General features: G+C 36.0%; 1 protein-coding gene across 3 annotated transcripts in view; it reads left to right on the top strand.

Moving 5' to 3' along the window:
- Window positions 1-17,617, top strand: part of RGS12 (regulator of G protein signaling 12) — a 78,708-nt gene that overhangs the window by 42,867 nt on the left and 18,224 nt on the right. For all 3 annotated transcript variants that reach the window (XM_062493343.1, XM_062493344.1, XM_062493345.1), the window contains exons 4-12: window positions 1,042-1,211; window positions 4,276-4,368; window positions 5,486-5,629; window positions 9,127-9,306; window positions 10,557-10,710; window positions 11,967-12,043; window positions 13,771-13,971; window positions 14,799-14,872; window positions 17,088-17,214. In XM_062493343.1, coding sequence (XP_062349327.1) covers window positions 1,042-1,211; window positions 4,276-4,368; window positions 5,486-5,629; window positions 9,127-9,306; window positions 10,557-10,710; window positions 11,967-12,043; window positions 13,771-13,971; window positions 14,799-14,872; window positions 17,088-17,214 — 1,220 coding nt within the window. The remainder of the gene's footprint in view (window positions 1-1,041; window positions 1,212-4,275; window positions 4,369-5,485; window positions 5,630-9,126; window positions 9,307-10,556; window positions 10,711-11,966; window positions 12,044-13,770; window positions 13,972-14,798; window positions 14,873-17,087; window positions 17,215-17,617) is intronic.

The raw sequence follows: 17,617 nt of genomic DNA on the forward strand, positions 1-17,617 counted from the left end.
TGTGCAAGAAGTAAATGACAAATCTGAGAATAGAGCTCTGTTATAAACAGTTCCCTCTCTTACTTAGAGCAGTCATTTCTTTCCCCTTTGTACTTCTGTGAACAAATGGTCACTTCGACATTTTTTGTGTGCCTATTTTGTTCACTGACATGACAAAGATGACCTGGGGTTAATGCTTCAAATTATTAGGCTGCTACGCAAGGGGGTTTTTTGTTTGTTTTTTTTTTTTTTTTTTTTTGGGTTTTTTTTGTGTGTTTCCCTGAATTCCCCGTGGGTTCTTGTTAATTTGTTTCTCAGAATAAAAAAATCACTTCTGTTTTTTCAAGATCTAAAGAATCTGGTAATTTCTTGTTTTGAGGTCTCTAGATTATTCCAGTATGTTGGCTGGAGTCTGCAAGGGATCCCTATTTTTGTCAGAAACCATAATAAATTGAGCATCTATGGATTGATGTCTCTTCCTGTGATATGGAAGGCATCCTGTAATAGCTGATGTTCCTAATGTTCTTTTTCACAATTGACTCCTCTCCTAAATTTTCAGTATTAGTGGGAATCTTGTATTTCCATGTAAAATTTCACAGATTGCCTGTCTGTCAATTGAAGTGTATATGAAATTTTGCTGTTTGCTATTACCTAATAGGTTTTTGCCCACTTTCTGGTGAACAGTGGGTTCTTGAATGTCAACTTTCCTTGGGTAAACTTATGAAGGAGTACAGTCCATAGCATGAGAAATATAAAGAGGAAAATGTATTTTCCTTTGTGGAATAAGAGAAAATATTTTTTGGGCCTGCCCTTTTTCATTCTGTCAGGGGACTGCTGTTAAGACACTAATTTAATTTTCTTCGCAGTGGAACAGAAGAAACTTGAGAAGTGTTTCAGGTGTTTTTTTTCTATGCAGATGCTCTTAATAAAAATGGAGAAGGATATTTAGAAATCTGCACCACTGTTGAGCTTGAGCAGGAGGTGTGATAAATCAAATAAGCAATACTGAAGAGTAAAAGTGAGTAGTACTTTATTGACAGATTGGATTTCCTTTATTGACAGAGCTGAATAGCACTGAATTGAAAGACTGCATCAGTGAAAACAGCCTCAGTAGCAATGCCAGCCTTCCCAGCGTGCAGAGCTGCCGGCGACTGCGAGAAAGGAGAGTTGCAAGCTGGGCTGTTTCCTTTGAGCGTCTTCTTCAGGATTCTGTGGGTGTTAAATATTTTTCGGTGAGTTTTAAGGGACAATAAGAGGCTTTCCAAAATACCTGGTGCTGCTGCAGTATTTTTCCTGGTTTTTTTTTTTTTTTTTTTTTTTTTCTTGATGCTCCTCTTGCACAGGACAAGAGTTTGATCATGCTCTGTTGTTATCTGAACGTCTTTCTGGGTTTGCATAGGTTCACAGTTGAGTTCAAGAGTTCAGAGTAATATTCAGATTGCCATGCATTTCTGCATAGCAGAAGTTTGAGGTGAAAATGGAAGCTATATTTGGCTTTTTCTGGGAGCTTCTAGAATGCATCTCCATCTTATATTTTTTTTTTCCTTTTATCTGTACCCTTTGTACAAGAAGAAGGAAGTACTTTTGGTAATTTCCTAAGAATGGGTTGTTATTCACATCTATGTCCTGAAACGTTGGAAGCCACACAGAAGATTTTTTCAATGACAGAGTGGCTTATTTTCCTGCAAAAGGTTTTTAGAAACACTTTCTGGAAGTAGTTATGGTGGTTAAGAGCACTGGTTAAAACTGCAACTTGAAGGAGTAATGCTGAGTATTTGCAAAGCTTAAATACTTTGCAATACATAAATACTGTTCTGCCCAGCACATTTAAGAAGTTGTAAATAGTATCATCTATGTTTTGCATGCAAAGATACTGAGGGTATATACTTTTGCTTTGTTGCACTGAGTATTTTGCTGATTCTGAATGTGTACACAGGGACAGTTTGTGCTGCCCAAGTATTTTCACACTGAGAATATAAGGAAACCTGTGGTATAGGAGAGGTAGATTTTTTGAATCTTCAGTAACTCAGAAAAACTCATTTGCTTGATCCAAAAACATTAAGAGATGACAATGGTTAATGAACAGACTTCCATGTTATTTGTTGGGGGAACCCAAAACCCACATTGACAGTGACCATCTGTTTGTGGAAACAGAGAAGAGGAAAGCAAAATAATAAATCCTGGATATTATGTTCCTTGTTTTAGCAGAGTAGTCTGAGAGTTAATAGCATTTCCACTTTCATACTGAGACTTCTTGTCAGGCTGGAAGAAAAATTACAGTTCTGATCTGATGTTAGAGTCTATCTGAAAAATGATGTAGTTCATGGGGCTGCTACTGAAAGTTCAGTTGACTTAGTTCTAATTACTTGTAAACCTCCAGTAAACTTGTGTACACTTATGAAATGGCTGCATTAAATTTTTAGCTGCTATGATACTTCAAAACTTATAGACATAAAAAGTAGCCCATATAATTTTAATAATTTTTCAGATTAATAGGTGAAAGGTACACTTTGTTTCAGCAAAAGCCAACCTCAGATACTCTGGAAATTTTTACTTCCCCCCCCATTTTACTTTAATTAGAACTGTGTTTTATAAACACTGCAAAAGTGCATGCCTTAAAGAAATACCCACTTTAAAAAACAATTAGGGAATGTTAAAGTTTGTTGTGCGCAGCACCATTTTCTTGAGACCCAGGAGATGTCCATTGCTTAGATTTATTAATCTGGTTGCTATAAAACTGTGCAGTTACAAATTGCTACCAGTATCCAGGAACATCAAGGCACCAGCATTTAATTCATGGTTCCTTAGCAAATGTCTTGGTGCATTTGGGATCCAGCGTCTGCCTTTCCTGAGGATAGCTTTGTCACAGAGCAGGAATTACTCTCTAAGAAGGAGAGATTTTGCATGTTTTGCAAATACTCACACTTTGCATAATAGCTGCTGCTTAGAGCAGTCAGCCAGGAGGTGAGAGAGCTGTTTGCAGGTTCTCCTCTCCAAGGGTTCAGACCAGCCTCTGCAGCTTCCCAGCCGTGGGTGACAACTGCCTGATGCTCCAGCTGCTGTTGGCCAGCCAGCTGTGCTCAAATCCTGTGGCCACAAGGAAACAAGTGGGAGATGGGCTCGAAGTTCACAGGGAATGTGCCAAGGAAGGGGGAAGTAGGCAGTTGTGTTCCAGGTCTTGTTCACTAATTTGATTCTCTTTTAATATGTAACTACATGTAAAGTGCAGAAATGTTCCCCTGATTGCTCTCTGGATTGTCTTTTATGTGTTTGGTGTCTCTTATATATCTGAGGAACTTGAAATTCAGAGCTTGCTTGGGCATTTTGATTCCCTGTGTTGTGGTTTATCTCAGTTGCTTTCTTACAGCTGGACTCCCTAAACTCTATGTAAATCTGAAAAGCACAAATAAACTTAAGTTTATTTCTGTGGAGATTGTTCTTACACAACTTTCTGAGGCTGCTTTGTGTGATAAGGAAGCTTCACTGGTACCTGTGTGACGATTGAGTGAAGGTCTTGGTGGATCAAGTTGTTCTCTTTATATCTTTATTTTTCCCCTGATGGTTAAAGTGCTTTTAAGATGGTGAGAGAACATTGAATTATACATATTTGAATATGAAACAGTTTGTGCTTGTAGAATTTTCCATCTGAATGAGTACCAGTGTTCATGTGGACTTTAGGATGCTGTAATATAAATGTCCTGATTATTGTGTGTTGCACTGGGAGACATTTTTTTTTTCCTCTCAGTGAGTATTTTCCAAAGAGAAACCATATAACTACATCAAATACAGTGAACAGTGATAAAAGATTTTTCTTTTATAGTTGCCATGTGATACATGTGGCTCAAAAAGACACTGTAATGAATCCAGAATTGATTATGGACACTTCTTGAAAAACATCTACCCTGTTATATCAATAGAACTGCAATTAACAACAGTGACACAACAGTGTTACTTTTAAATCTAGTTTGTAAACTAATTTTATATTGAAAGCTTATTTACCAATTTATGCACTACTTAACATGACATTTCAAACTTTGTATTTGCAAATGATTTGACTGTAATTTGATGTAATCTTCTCAGTTATATACATTTAAAAAGAAATGAGAAAGAGGGGGAGCACGAGGTATCTATTGGAAATATATTGATTTTTGCTTTAGAAGAAAACTGGATTGTGAGACTAATTGAAAACTTACCTTTATGCAAACTTTTCAAGCATTATAAATATATTGTTTAAGCTGGAAAATAGAAAATAACTTTTCTTTGTGACATTTATTTATTTGCTTATTTTTCCCCTAGGAATTTCTACGGAAAGAATTTAGTGAAGAAAATATTTTATTTTGGCAGGCCTGTGAATATTTTAACCATGTACCTGCACATGATAAGAAGGAGGTAAGTCAGTGTTGTATTTCAGTACCTTGTATTGCTTCTTCAAAAACTATTACTTCTTTGAGATTATTGAAATTAATGGAGCTGGGCTTCATCTGTGTACTGTGGCATCGCTAAAATAGGGTGGGATGATGTAAATTTAAAATGTTGGATATGTTTAAACTGCAGCAAAGTGCAGAGGTAGCTCTGTAAGAATGAGGTAAGGTATCCTGGATGTTGGACATGGCCAGCAGTGGTAGCCCAGTGCATGGAATTGCAGATCAAGTTAATTGAACACACCAAGGAGAGGCTCTTTTACTCTTTTAGCTAGACTGCCTCCACCAACCAAGACTCTGTTTCTAAATAACTTATATTATCTGCTGCTCAAAGGATAGGGCTTCCATGTTTGTTCACAAATTATGAGAATCTCCATCTCATCCTTTTGAGGGAATCTACATTGGCCATTTTGGGTGAATTTTGAATTCGTACAGGTTGGCAAAATTTCTGTCTACACCACAGCCAAATCTAGTCAGATTTATGTGGTGGAAACAGTTTAATATTCCAAGTCTCTCTTAACTCTTTTGTCTACTAATGAGTTTTTTTTTTCCTTCTACTTTCTTCTGTCTTTAAACAATGTATTTTCTGAACACCACCCTTAAGGGCTGTGGGTTCAACTTGGTGGGTTTTTCATTATTTTTGTGATATGGGTGTTTCAAAGTAAATAACTTAAAAATGAGTGGTTTTTACTGTAAATATTCATATATATATACTTACCTTTTTCTCACTTCTAGAAATTGACTCTTAGAGGATGTATTTATGTAGTAACTTATGTAAAAGGTCTAAAATCTAAAAAAATCTACTTTCCTTTTTAAAAAATACTTGCTGTGCTCCAGTGATTATTTTAATTTTTATTTGGAGCACAACTTTTACTGTTTAAGAAATATTTGATGAATATTTGTAATCTTAAAGGAAAGACCCTATTTATGTGCCTAAAACTGGCAAAAGGTGATATACGAAAATTACATATATAAAAGATTCAGGAGTGGCTATCTGTTTTTAGGTGGCATATATCAGTGTAAGAAATGCTTAGCTAAAAATATGGTTTTAAAACCAACATACATGTAACATTTCTTTTCTGTAGCTTTCTTACAGGGCTCGAGAGATCTTCAGTAAATTCCTGTGTAGCAAAGCTACAACCCCAGTTAATATTGACAGCCAGGCACAGCTGGCAGATGATATTCTCAATTCTCCCCATCCAGATATGTTCAAGGAACAGCAACTTCAGGTAACCATAGTAACCATGAATGTTCTATGTTTGTCTGTTATATTTTCTTTCATAACCTATAAAAATAATTTTACAGGCTGTATATTTTAGAATATATGAAAAAAGAATATGTATAGAAAAATAGAAAAAAGACTGCTTGATGGTTTTTCTGTTGTGTATAGAGAAAATTGTCATTTAACTAAAAAATAATCTGAAAAGTACTCTTATTGAAATGAGGGTTTGGTGCAAATAAATAATTCCATGTGTTACAGCACCATTGCATGGAGTGTTTGCTGCTTTGCTGTTCTTTAGAGGAGAGTTGAGTATACAAATAATGTCAAATAATTTTGGTTTTTAAAATGTCAGTTGTATTAAAGGAGTTCTCTTATGCTTTAATACTACTGTCAGGCAAAAAACTTTTAAAACTGTTGGAGTCTGAAGACCTCTGAAGTGGATGTATTTTAAATAATTATTGATAACCAGAAGAGTTATGCAGCAACAGGATGCACTTTACATTTCCTATAGAATTTAAGTTTCCAATGTATTATCTGAAGTCATCTCTTTGGTAACTCTTCCACCCTACCAGTAGAAGTAATTTTGATATAATTTTGAAATCAAGGCCATAGCTTTAGTGAACCAGGTCGCAATCTCAGACCACACACTTTTGGGCAATCTCAGCAGCTGGATAGAGTGTCATCTTCCTGCAAAGTGGAGATAGAAAGGTAGGTCTGACTGCTGGTCTGGTATAATGCTGGTAGTTTCCAGCATTATAGCTACTCCTTATGCACCTCCCAAGCCTGAGCCTTCTGTGGGAATTACCAGTCACCACCTTCCCAGACATTTTTCCATGCATTTGTCATCCTGGTGTTGTGGAGACTATGCCTGAATTCCTCCTTATCCTCTCCCATTTGTTTGGTGGAGTACAAGGTATCCTGGTGAGTCAGGTGACAGGGCTGATGCAGGTTTTGTCCCTGTGAAAATGCTGTCTCCTTAGCTGGAGGGCTCATAATGCAGGAGAGAATGCTCATGAGAAGTCCTGCTGTGGGTGCAGTCCCAGCCACAAGGCCTGTCTGTACCTGACCTGCTTCTCTCAAATTGTCAGACCCCTCAGTCAGACCTTTCACTGAAAAATGAAGTGAAGCAGGATGAGAGTCCCTTCTGCTGAGGGACGTGGCCTGGGAGCTTGTCAGAGTTGCCAGTGTGTTGCCTGGCTGAGGTCAGTGCTGGGCAATCAGCTCTTTGGTGGACCTTAATGTCTTAGTTTCAGCAAGTGGTTCTGCAGGTCAGTTTGTGCTCTTGGTGGATGGCACCACCTGGAGAACACAGAGCTGTGGGTTGTGTAGTTACTGCAGCACACCCACAGACTCTCAAAGTTCATCTCTTGGTGGTGACACAGCCTTAATAAAGAGATAACTCTGCATTTATGGTCTTGCACAAGATTTTTTAGATTTGAACAGTGACCACAGAGTGCGAGGGTGCTGCTCTGTGGTGGTTGTTGGATGAGTGTGATGCTGGAGAATGGGGAGTGTTGCTGTAAGGCTGCAGAGGAATTGCAGAAGTGTGTGGGAAAGTGCCTCGGAAACACTTTCAGGCCATTCTCTCTCTGCCTGTTGGGAATACCCCTGGAAGTTGCTTTCTGTTCATGTCCTGACAAATTTTTCCATGATCTTGTTGTTGGAGGTTGTAATAGCAGTGTGGATGCAGCTAAAGTACCTAGATAGAGTGCTGTTTCTTTTTGTAAATTGAGTAAGAACAAGAATTTTCAGTGTTTCTGGATGGAGGACAGTGTAGGTCACTGGAACATATTAAAATAAGAATAACGTAGCGTGTACTCCATGTAGAGTCGATAATAGATATAGGTTTTTCTTGTTTATCTGAAATTTCAAATTATGCTTTTGAAATATGTTTCTCATTTGTAAGAACAAGAACTAGCATCTGCTAGCCTTTCCAAATAAGCAGAAGTCATTAAGATATGTGAGTGTGATAATAATGTTAAGTATAGGAAATCATGGATGTAGTGTGGGCTAGAAACATAGGGCAAATTATAATCAGCTCAAGGGAAATTAGTTATGCTCTCTTGACACTGTCCAGCAAAGTTAAAAGGTTGCATTTTTTTTTCTGTATTAAGTATGTTTGATTTGCAGACTGTCAAAACTAGCATATACAGAAGTATTTTTCCATAGATTACCATGTGGAAAACAGTACATTAGAAGGCCCAACAAAGATGACAGGAGCACCTAAGCAAGAATAGGAATATACAGAGGGGAAGGTCAAAAACGTGGAAGTTGGCATTCAGTTTGAGTTAGGTTTCTGTGACTGCAGGATCAAGTTCTCTCTGCTCTATCTTGCTGTTTACAAGACAAGTTTTGGGCTAAAGCCTGTTGAGGGAGTGTCTGCACAATCTGAAGCATGATTTCCATCTGCTAGTGTGCCACTCTGTCTCAGTAATTGACTTTCCTTTGTACTCTTGGGAATGCCATAAGCTGCTGGGTGGTGCATACTTTCCTTGGCTTGTAGGGAATTTGTCATGGCCAAAAAAGCAGCCATTCATACTGGTTTTTCAGATCAGCTGAATCCTGGGAGAAGATATAGAGCTAAAAGTATGGATTCACTTAAAACAGCAGGTTTGCAAAAATGGAACAAAAATTTTAAACATTATTTAGCATTTAAGAAAAAGCTCTTTTCACTTTCATAAATTTAGCTTTGTTTAAATCAGCCTCATATTTGCTCCAGGCCTGGTATAGAGCTGCTTTCTTCCTCTGTGCTTAAAGATAATTGTTGGTCATATACTGTAAACTGTTCTCTTTCAAGATCTACAGCACCTTGATTATTGAATTGTCCAGACATACTGATGGGTTTTTTCCTTATCATTGGGCACATGACTGTGGTTTAGAGTTAACACTTGTTAGTTCTGGGTTAATGGCTGGGCATGATGATCTTAGAGGTCTTTTCCAGCCTTAAATGATTGTATGATTCTGTGAGCATTATATATGCTGTAAAGGACTCTCAGCTTCTCCTCACATCAGCAATTAACTTTGTGTATCTTGTATCACTGTGTATTGTTGCATATTGTGATAATATCATATTTGTGTGTTTTAAAACTTAAACTTTTTTTGTTCACAGCTACCTTAAAACATGTTTGTATAACTTAATCCTGTCACATACAGTGCTAGTGTAATAACCTTTAAAATGTTTGAAATAGCCAGCTTGCTACATGGTCCACAGAGAATGACAGCAATGCAGTAAAAGAGGATGGTGTTGTCAAGACCCTACAGCATCTCAGCTTGCACTTTGCACAAATCATAACTTTTTTTCTGAAATGTACCAAAGGAATAGATCAAATTATGTTTCACTTTAAAATGGGTGCAGTGTATTTAGCCAGGTCTAAACGGTGTCATACCTATGCTATTTACCTGATGTCTTAAATTTTGTGTGAGTTTCCTGTTGCAAAGTAGCTTCATTTTCTGGATGTGTTACAGGAACGTATGTAACCGTTTTCCACTGTGGTTTAATTTCAGATATTTAACTTGATGAAGTTTGATAGCTACACTCGCTTCCTCAAATCCCCCCTTTACCAAGAATGCATCTTAGCTGAAGTGGAAGGACGTCCTCTTCCTGATCCTCAGCGTGTTCCCAGCAGCCCCACTTCTAAACACAGCGTCAGTTCAGACAAATCCAACATGTCAACACCAAAAAAGGTGACCTTTGAGTTGTTGTTGTTATCTCAAAAAACATATTTTAAATCATGTTTTGTAAGTTCTTTAGAAAATCAAAGATAATATATAAAATGAAATTAAAATGTGGGGTTAGAGATGCTGGAAAATACAATTGCAAAATTTTCATGTACTCAGGAATAGACTTATTTTTTTTATCCTTGCCTTTGAATCAGTTTTTTACATATTGAATTTCTGAATATAATTTTAAATCTTCGTTATTATTTTACTATATGCATACGAATTAAAAGTAAGGGTTATTTTGTTAATGCACCAGTTCAGAAGCTTATTTTGATGGAATATGGGAATTAAGATGTCATAATTTAACCTTTGCTGAGAGAAGACATTTTTCCAGAAGTTTTCAAGAAGGCTTAACCTAAACTAACTCATTTTTGCAGAGGGTAGTTTTTAATTTCTTAGCTCCTACTAAAGTAAGATAATTTGGCATTAAATAAGTACAGTTGCTTAAAAATTAGACCACTAGTCTTACTGACTGATCCCTTGACATTATTTAGGGTTTATTTTTTCTTCTTGTAGATAATACCACCATAGCATTACATAACTGCATGGGTAAATTATAACTTTTCATTTTTCATGTCAATCACTACAGATTACCCCATCTGCTATTATGTATTCCTATGACTAGGAACCTTTAAAAAGTAGCATTTCAAGGAATATTCTAATAATCTAACAAGAATGCTAGCTTGTTAAAAGCAAGTTTAGTTTAATATCAAACATTCCTGACATTTGTATTCTTCAAGTCTAATAAATACTAGATTATACTTGTAAATGTTAAACAGTACTTTGTCATTGTCTTTGAAAACTGCTCATGTTTAAGCCTAGACTAGGAAAAATACCAAGTGAAATTCAGTGTTTTAAAAGCAAGGTAAACGGCCTTTCCACATTAACTTAGGCATTACTGGTGAGCTGGGGACAGTTCTTTCATGTTTGCTGGAGCTCTCCAATGGCTCATTTCCAGCTACTGTTTTGTACTCCCTACCAAGTAGCATATTTCCATCTCTGTATTTCTTTTTGCTGCCACTGGTGAGGTTTTTTTGGGTTTTTTTAATTGCTTCTGACAGGGATGCTGGCACAGAGACTTGTGCGTGGGGTAAAGAAGGCAGCTAACCTGGCCATCACACTCTTGTTTTAGGAAGAAATGTGGGAAGGTTTATTTTAGACAATATACTCACAACTGTGATCCAACCAGTGATTTAATTGTGTTTTGATGATAGCTAAGTGGTAAATCAAAGTCAGGAAGATCTTTAAATGAAGAGTCAGGAGAGGAAGACACTGAGAAGAAAAAAAGGGGAACATTCTTCTCATGGTCAAGAAGTAAGAGTTTGGGAAAATCACAGAAGAGAAGAGAAAATGGTGATTATCCAAACGGTGAGTATCACACTCCACTTTGTTTCAAGGCTGTTTCAGCAACAGATGTGACTAATCTCACCATGATTAGTTGCTCTCTAAGTGCATTCTTGGGAGTGACAGAGGAAAAAAACTGTCAAGTCAGAAGCCATAGCGTGGCTAGTATTACTATGGTTTTGTGGAAGAAGATGTACAAGTAAATAGATGAAAATATGGCAGTATTTAAATTCGTTTTTACTGACTTGCACAAGACTATTTTTCTACTTTTTGGCACGTTCTGCCTTTCAGTGTGCTGGTAATTGCTTTTTCAAGCAGAGAGCTACTATTTTTATAGAAATATAATTTCAAATCTTTACATAAAAGTCCAGGAGCATAACAGTAAATAGTGCCATAGTTACAGCTATTTAAAAATTCCTCCATCTGTGTTATCCTACTTTTCTTTCTTTTATCAGTAACACCACAGGTATGTTCATTTTTGAATATTCACCATCTGTTTTCACCTTCCCTGACTAAAATGAAATGAGGAGAGTCAGAGGTGTGAAAGCCCTTGTAACCTGCTGTTTTATTACCTAATTGAGTTTGAGAGTTCAAGGAAGAGTTTCCTTATGAAAGCACCTGTACGTGGCCTCTAGAGGAGACAAAAGTTTTGCAGTAAATTAATATTGTTGAGTTGAAAATAGTGAAGAAATTCCAGCAAAGCATCAAATTTGGCCCATATTTGATACTGTAGTTTTTGCTTCTGGTAAATGCCCAGGCCCACAAGATACCTTTGATCATATGGATAATTCGAGTGTTCGTAGCATATTTATATGTGAAAAGTCATCAGAGACATTTGCTGAGATCACAGGCATAACCTTCTGAAAGACACTAGTAATTGTCTTAGATTTTAATGTTTTAATGTCATACTTGCACTTTTAAAAATATTTAACTCCCTGGGGAATATCTGAAGAGGTAGAATAATTTTTAAGATGAAATATTGAAATCTTGTTAAATCTAATCAACTAAACTAATATTTTTTTTAAAAAGAGATTTTTTTTCTTTTTTTATATAAAAGCAAGTGGGTTTATTCAGGGGTTACCTAACCAAGAAACACTTGACCAAAAGTTGCTTTGTTTTACATGCTTTTATGCACAGCATGAAGATTTGGTGGTTTCTTTCCTTTTAATGAAAAAGGAAAAAAAATTGACCCAACAAGCTAATATTTGAAATGGTTTCCTCTATTATAGCAAATAATAAAATGAGCTGCTTTACTGATTGCTGATTCTTTGCCCAAACAGATTCTTTTCAGTCCAATGGATTGTCATACAGACGGGAATCACAAGGCTCCATGTCATCCACTGCTAGTCTCGACTTGGTAATCACTGCCTCTTACTAATGAACCAGTGGGGGAGCAGATAAAACAGTGAATTACTGATTTTCTAAATAGTGTGATGTAGCTTGTTTGATGTAATGCCTTGGGAAGGGGTTTATAAGTGATACAGCTGGAGCACAAGATGTAATATTAGGCAGTTTTAGAGTGTTAGAAATGCAATAGAGGTTGTATTCATATATTACTTCTTACTCTGTCCTTGGATATGCTTTGCATCTTATGTCTGTCTGGACATCAAGCATCAATGAACTACCAAAATAAAGTTTCCCTTTTAAAGATTGTAGCTCTTTAAAAGCAGTTTGTTCTACCTGCAAGAGAGAGAATCTGTTTTGAACAACCACAAGTTAGTTTTCCTTCTTCATGGCCTATGCAATAAGGAGGATGGAAGTTGCATTAGGTTGATTTTTGTGTGCCAGTGTTTGTCATGCTTCTTCTCTCTCTGTTTCTTTTAAAGTTGTGTTTTCTTGTCATTATGACTTAACTTGGTCCTAAAAACCTGAGAAGTTTGTTGCAAACACTTTGTCGCACAAAAAGATTAACAAGTGAAGACACTGATTTCTAACCATCAAGTTCTACCTCACAGTGTAGAACTAATGGGGTACAAAATTAAAACAGTATGAATAAAACATAGATGTAATACTTTATTTTGTCTATGTTGATAAGGAGGAAGAATCTAAAAAAAAGGAAATTTTAAAGTTTTTTTGTGCTTCTGATATCCCTCTAATAGACTAGATTCTGTGTAATTAGCCATTAACCAGTAACTGTGTAATTTTATCTATGCTAAAAATATTGATCAGGGAAACAAGTATGGCAAGGTCATGTTTATTTCTGTCGCAGAGAAGTCTTGTCTTAAAAAATAGAAAATGCAAAGCCTCCCTAAAGCAACAACCACTCATTTCTCTCCCACTCCCACCTGATTTAAGGCAGAAAGTTATTGTGATTTGAATGAGAAGCACCAAGTTAAATAAAAGAGAAAAAGCTTGATGAGTACCCTAAAAGGCTGTCAAAGCCAGTATTTTTTTAGTGTCCTTTTAAGTTAGAAATGAGCTTTTTGTTAAATTTTCAAAGATACTTTTGATATTTAGTAGTAGTGTTTCTCTTCTATTGTTATTCTAGAATGAAGGTTAGTGCCTAGCCCATAACACTGTAGTTCTAATCCTCTTTAATAAAAACAATTAATGGTCATGAAGAAAATTTTAAAATTTTAATATCTCTTTAGTGTATTTGTGCATAGAATTTGTATTATATTGAAAGAAGAGGAAATTTTGAGAGGAAAAATTGAGGAACCTGATGTTTAAAGGCATTCCTCTTCACTTAAATGTTGATTCATTGGGTGCCAATGGTAATTTTTGCATCAGCAGGACATTATTGAGCACAGACATTTAACTATTTGGATGCTTAATGTGATTTTATTTACTTTTATACTTTAAACTTAGGAGTTCTTTAGTAGATCTTGTAACTGTTTTGCACACTTGTTGTGTAAAGCTTCATCTGTTCTTGAAATAAATTTAAATTTGTGCAGTATTGTGATCTGTATCTATTTTTTTTTCCCCCAGAATTTAAATTTATCTAATATTTGTGGGTTTTGGAAGGATTTCTAAAGCGTGATAGAAAGTATGGTTCTTGGTTTGGTTTGATCTATGCAGACTCTAAAAGTTTATTCCCAGTCCTAATTTCCCCATTGGGCACTGACCTTTCTTTTTCCTTTCAAGTCTGAAACCTCAAGATTGCCTGCATTTGTACCAGAGAAAGACAAATCCCCCAAATACTGCTGTGTAAACCTTCCGGATGGCTCATCGAGCAAAATGGCTGTGAAATCAGGGTTCTCCATCAAAGAGGTGCTCTCTGGGGTCTGTGAGAAACATGGCATCAACATAGCTGCAGTGGACCTGTTCCTAGTTGGAGGTGATAAGGTACTGCATATTCCTGGGCTTTTTTGGAAGCATTTCTGTCCCCTTTTTACAAAAAAGGAATTCTGTTCTCTCCACACTGACATGTATCTCCTGATTCTGCCCATAGCTTTAATTTGACTCTGCTGGTTAATTGAAAGAGAACTGAATTACCCACAAAGAAAGCAAATGTCTGGCAGTAGATGCCACTGCATCAAAGCCCAAAAATGTAATGACATTCAGTTGTTCAAATGTGAATGAGATGCTGCATTAATGCTAGAAATGAGGTACAGGTTTTAATATTGAGGAACATTTCCAAGACAGCAATCTGTGTGGATGGTGCAGTGTGTGTGTGTGTGAGATGGCTCTTAGTCCAACAGAAGTATCTCCAATTCAAAATGAAGCAGTGCACATTAAGTATTTATTCTCTTAAATTCATGCTTTTGATCCTTCTTGATGATTGCGATGACAAAAATCAATGAATGTTCATAGTTACAGGCTTTTTCTTTTAAAGATTTTAAACACTGTTAGCTAACTGTATTTTCTAATGCATCGTTCTATTTAATTTATGTAAGTTGAAGAATCTAGGTATGTTTTGTAAAGCCAAGTTCCTGAATGCCTGCTGACTCCAGTGGAAATTGAATTTTGGTCATTGTTTCACACCTAGCCAAAAGAAAACATGCTTTAATCATGTTCCATACTGTAAAGGAGCAGTCAATAGATGTGTACAACCTGTATTTGTAATATTCTGAGTTACGTTAGAAAAAAATTAACAACATGGCTGCTCTTTTTTTTTACCTAGTTTAAAATTAATTTGCTCTCTCTTCTTTTCCCCCTGACATGCTCTGTAGCCCCTGGTATTGCACCAGGACAGCAGTATCCTGGAGTCTCGGGACCTGCGCTTAGAAAAACGCACTTTATTTCGGTAAGAGGCAAAAATTACCTCTTCCTCTGGCCTTTTCCACCCCATTTTCTATTTTATTTTTTGTAAGTGCAAGAAAGGATATATTGCCAGCTAACTGTGCAGTGAGACAGTGGCTGTGCAGCTGGAGGAGGGGGCTTTCTGGATTGCTCTTGGGATACAAGTGGGATTTTGATGCCAGTGTTCCAGTTTAGGGATATTTAAATATTATGATGTCAAAATGCTCGAGATCAGTCAGCTCTGAAATCATTGGACAGATCTGTGGGTCCATAAGGACCTTCCACTTCTGAAAGAGACATGTTTAGTAGGTTGGAATACAACAGGCAAGATGGCAAGTGAACAGAGTCTCTTAGTCTTAAAATTAAATGGTTATATTTATTGATGGCATGTTCCCATTCTGTTATATCTGTAATTGCATGCCCACCTGGAAAATTATAGTAAGACTAATTGTATAAATAAAATTCGTCTGATGAACCCTGAATCTTAAATAAGTCCAGTTTAAATTATTAGTATGGATATAATATAATGCAGTACATGATATATGTAATATATTTGATAGTGTGTGGTTTTTTTCCAAATAATATTTGTATTTTTTTCCAAAATGAATCCAGACTAATGCTTGTTTGGATTGTCTCCTGAAATAATTATTTCAGGAAAAAGTATTGAAGTAAAATGTATTACATTACTGACCTGGACTTTTGAAGTGAATAAAGTTTATTTTGTCAGGCATTCCTTATTTTGGCTCTATATTACTTTTCCTTAGGAAGCTGGGCTAGGTTCTATTTAAAGATACTTCATGTTAATAAACACTGCATTGTATATTCAATTTTGAAATTGAACAGTCTTTTATTAGGTGTGAGCTTGTTGAGTCTCCAAGTTAAAAAAGAACTTTAAGTAGGCAGTACCATATGTTATTTGTGTGTTAATTAAAATGTAGAAATATTCTACATAATTCTCTTCTCTGGGTAGATGCTATGTAAGCAAATATAGTCAAATATTTGGAACATTTTCAGACCAAGGGGAAAATACTATGTGGCAATACTTAGTTACCCCAATGTTTGCCACTTCTGTATCAATTACCAGCTAATGGTTAAAATGGATCATTTCAATTTAGTAACTGTTGAATTCAAAGAAAATATGAAAGACAAAGTTTCAGTTATTCTAGCTTCCTGGGAAAAAGCCAACATAGCTAAATGTCTTGTATTTAAGTAATTCTTGTGAGATAAAAATGTGAGTTTTATATTTAATTGTGGCTGCCAAAATTACTGACAATAGTAATGACCATGATGACATATGTTTCTTCTGATTGTTTTGTTAGAAATAAGCTTGTCCTTGATTTCATATTGTAGTACCACTACAATCAAATGAATTTTAAGGAGGATGCAGGGCACAGATGAAGAGCATTAAAAAAAACCAAACCAAAACCATACCAAAGCTAGGCACAGGTCTGTGCAGGGAAATAGTTACTAATGAAATAGTTGTTTAGGTTTAATTTTTTTTTAGGGGTTTTTTTTTTTTTTTTTTTTTTTTTTTTAGTTTTTGTATTTCATTGTTCTTTTGCTGTTTTAATAATACAAAATTGTAAAATAGGCTCTGGAGATTATCTGTCTTTAGCAGTACATTCTAAGTTAGTTACTTTTTCAGTTTGGTGTATAAATTTTTCTTACACCAGTATTTCATCACACAGTAGCACCAACCCTAAAGAAGTAGCATCATCTGGAAGTCCACTGTCTTAGTTAGTCTGCTTAAAATTAAAATACTTGTCCAAATCCATCTCATGTAATTGCATAAGAAGTTGTGAGGCTGTCTTGTGGAACTGGGAAGAAATATTTTTCTTGCATCCAAGTCTATAGTCCAGGCATGGAGTCACTTTGGAAGGACTCCTGGACCAAACTGGTCAGAGTAATTTCCCTGTAAATATGGAAGTGCTGTAGGATGCTTTTCCTTAGTCTGAAATAGACTGGCTCAAGCCTTCACTCAGCTCTGCCAAGTGAAACAGTACAATTTTTATTTGTACTAAATATAAATAAGAATAAATTAAATCTAATAATAAAGAAATAAATTTGCTTCAGTTTAGCAGAGATTCATGCTACTGCAGTTCCAGCTAGTTACTAGCTGTAAATTGGTATAACTTTGCCATAGATTGGATTTTACATATTTCTGTTTGCTTCATTTAGTGGAATATTTCCCACTTAGTGTTACAATTGCTGTGTTTCAGGCTGGATCTTGTTCCTATCAATCGCTCAGTTGGTCTGAAGGCAAAGCCCACCAAACCTGTAACAGAGGTGTTAAGGCCTGTTGTTGCAAAATATGGTCTAAATCTTAATGAGCTTGTGGCAAGACTAGTAAGTATTCTTTGATGTAATTCAAGCAGCAGTATTTTCTGTCTGGAGAAGATCATATGGTAGTCCCTGGAATGATTCCTCTCCTGAGAATTAAGCATTTAAATATCTGTAGCTACATTTTGAGATGAAATGCATCATAGTTGTAACCATTGTGTGTAATAGTAGTTACTCAAATATTTAGTCTACGTCTGTTTTATATTCTCTTCAGAATAAATCCAACATCCAAAAGAAGCAAGCCTTTGCTTCTTACAGAGCTCCACTCCCATTATTATCCAGAGAAAGTTGGTTGGATTAAAGCTTTTGTTCCATTATCTTGGGAATCGTGAAAGTTGCCACAAATTCCCTTGCAGAATTTTTTTGTGAAAGCAGACAGATTCAACATCTCTACTACTGAACCCTTTTC

The sequence above is a fragment of the Cinclus cinclus genome, chromosome 5 (genome assembly GCF_963662255.1).
Source record: "Cinclus cinclus chromosome 5, bCinCin1.1, whole genome shotgun sequence".
Lineage (NCBI taxonomy): Eukaryota > Metazoa > Chordata > Aves > Passeriformes > Cinclidae > Cinclus > Cinclus cinclus.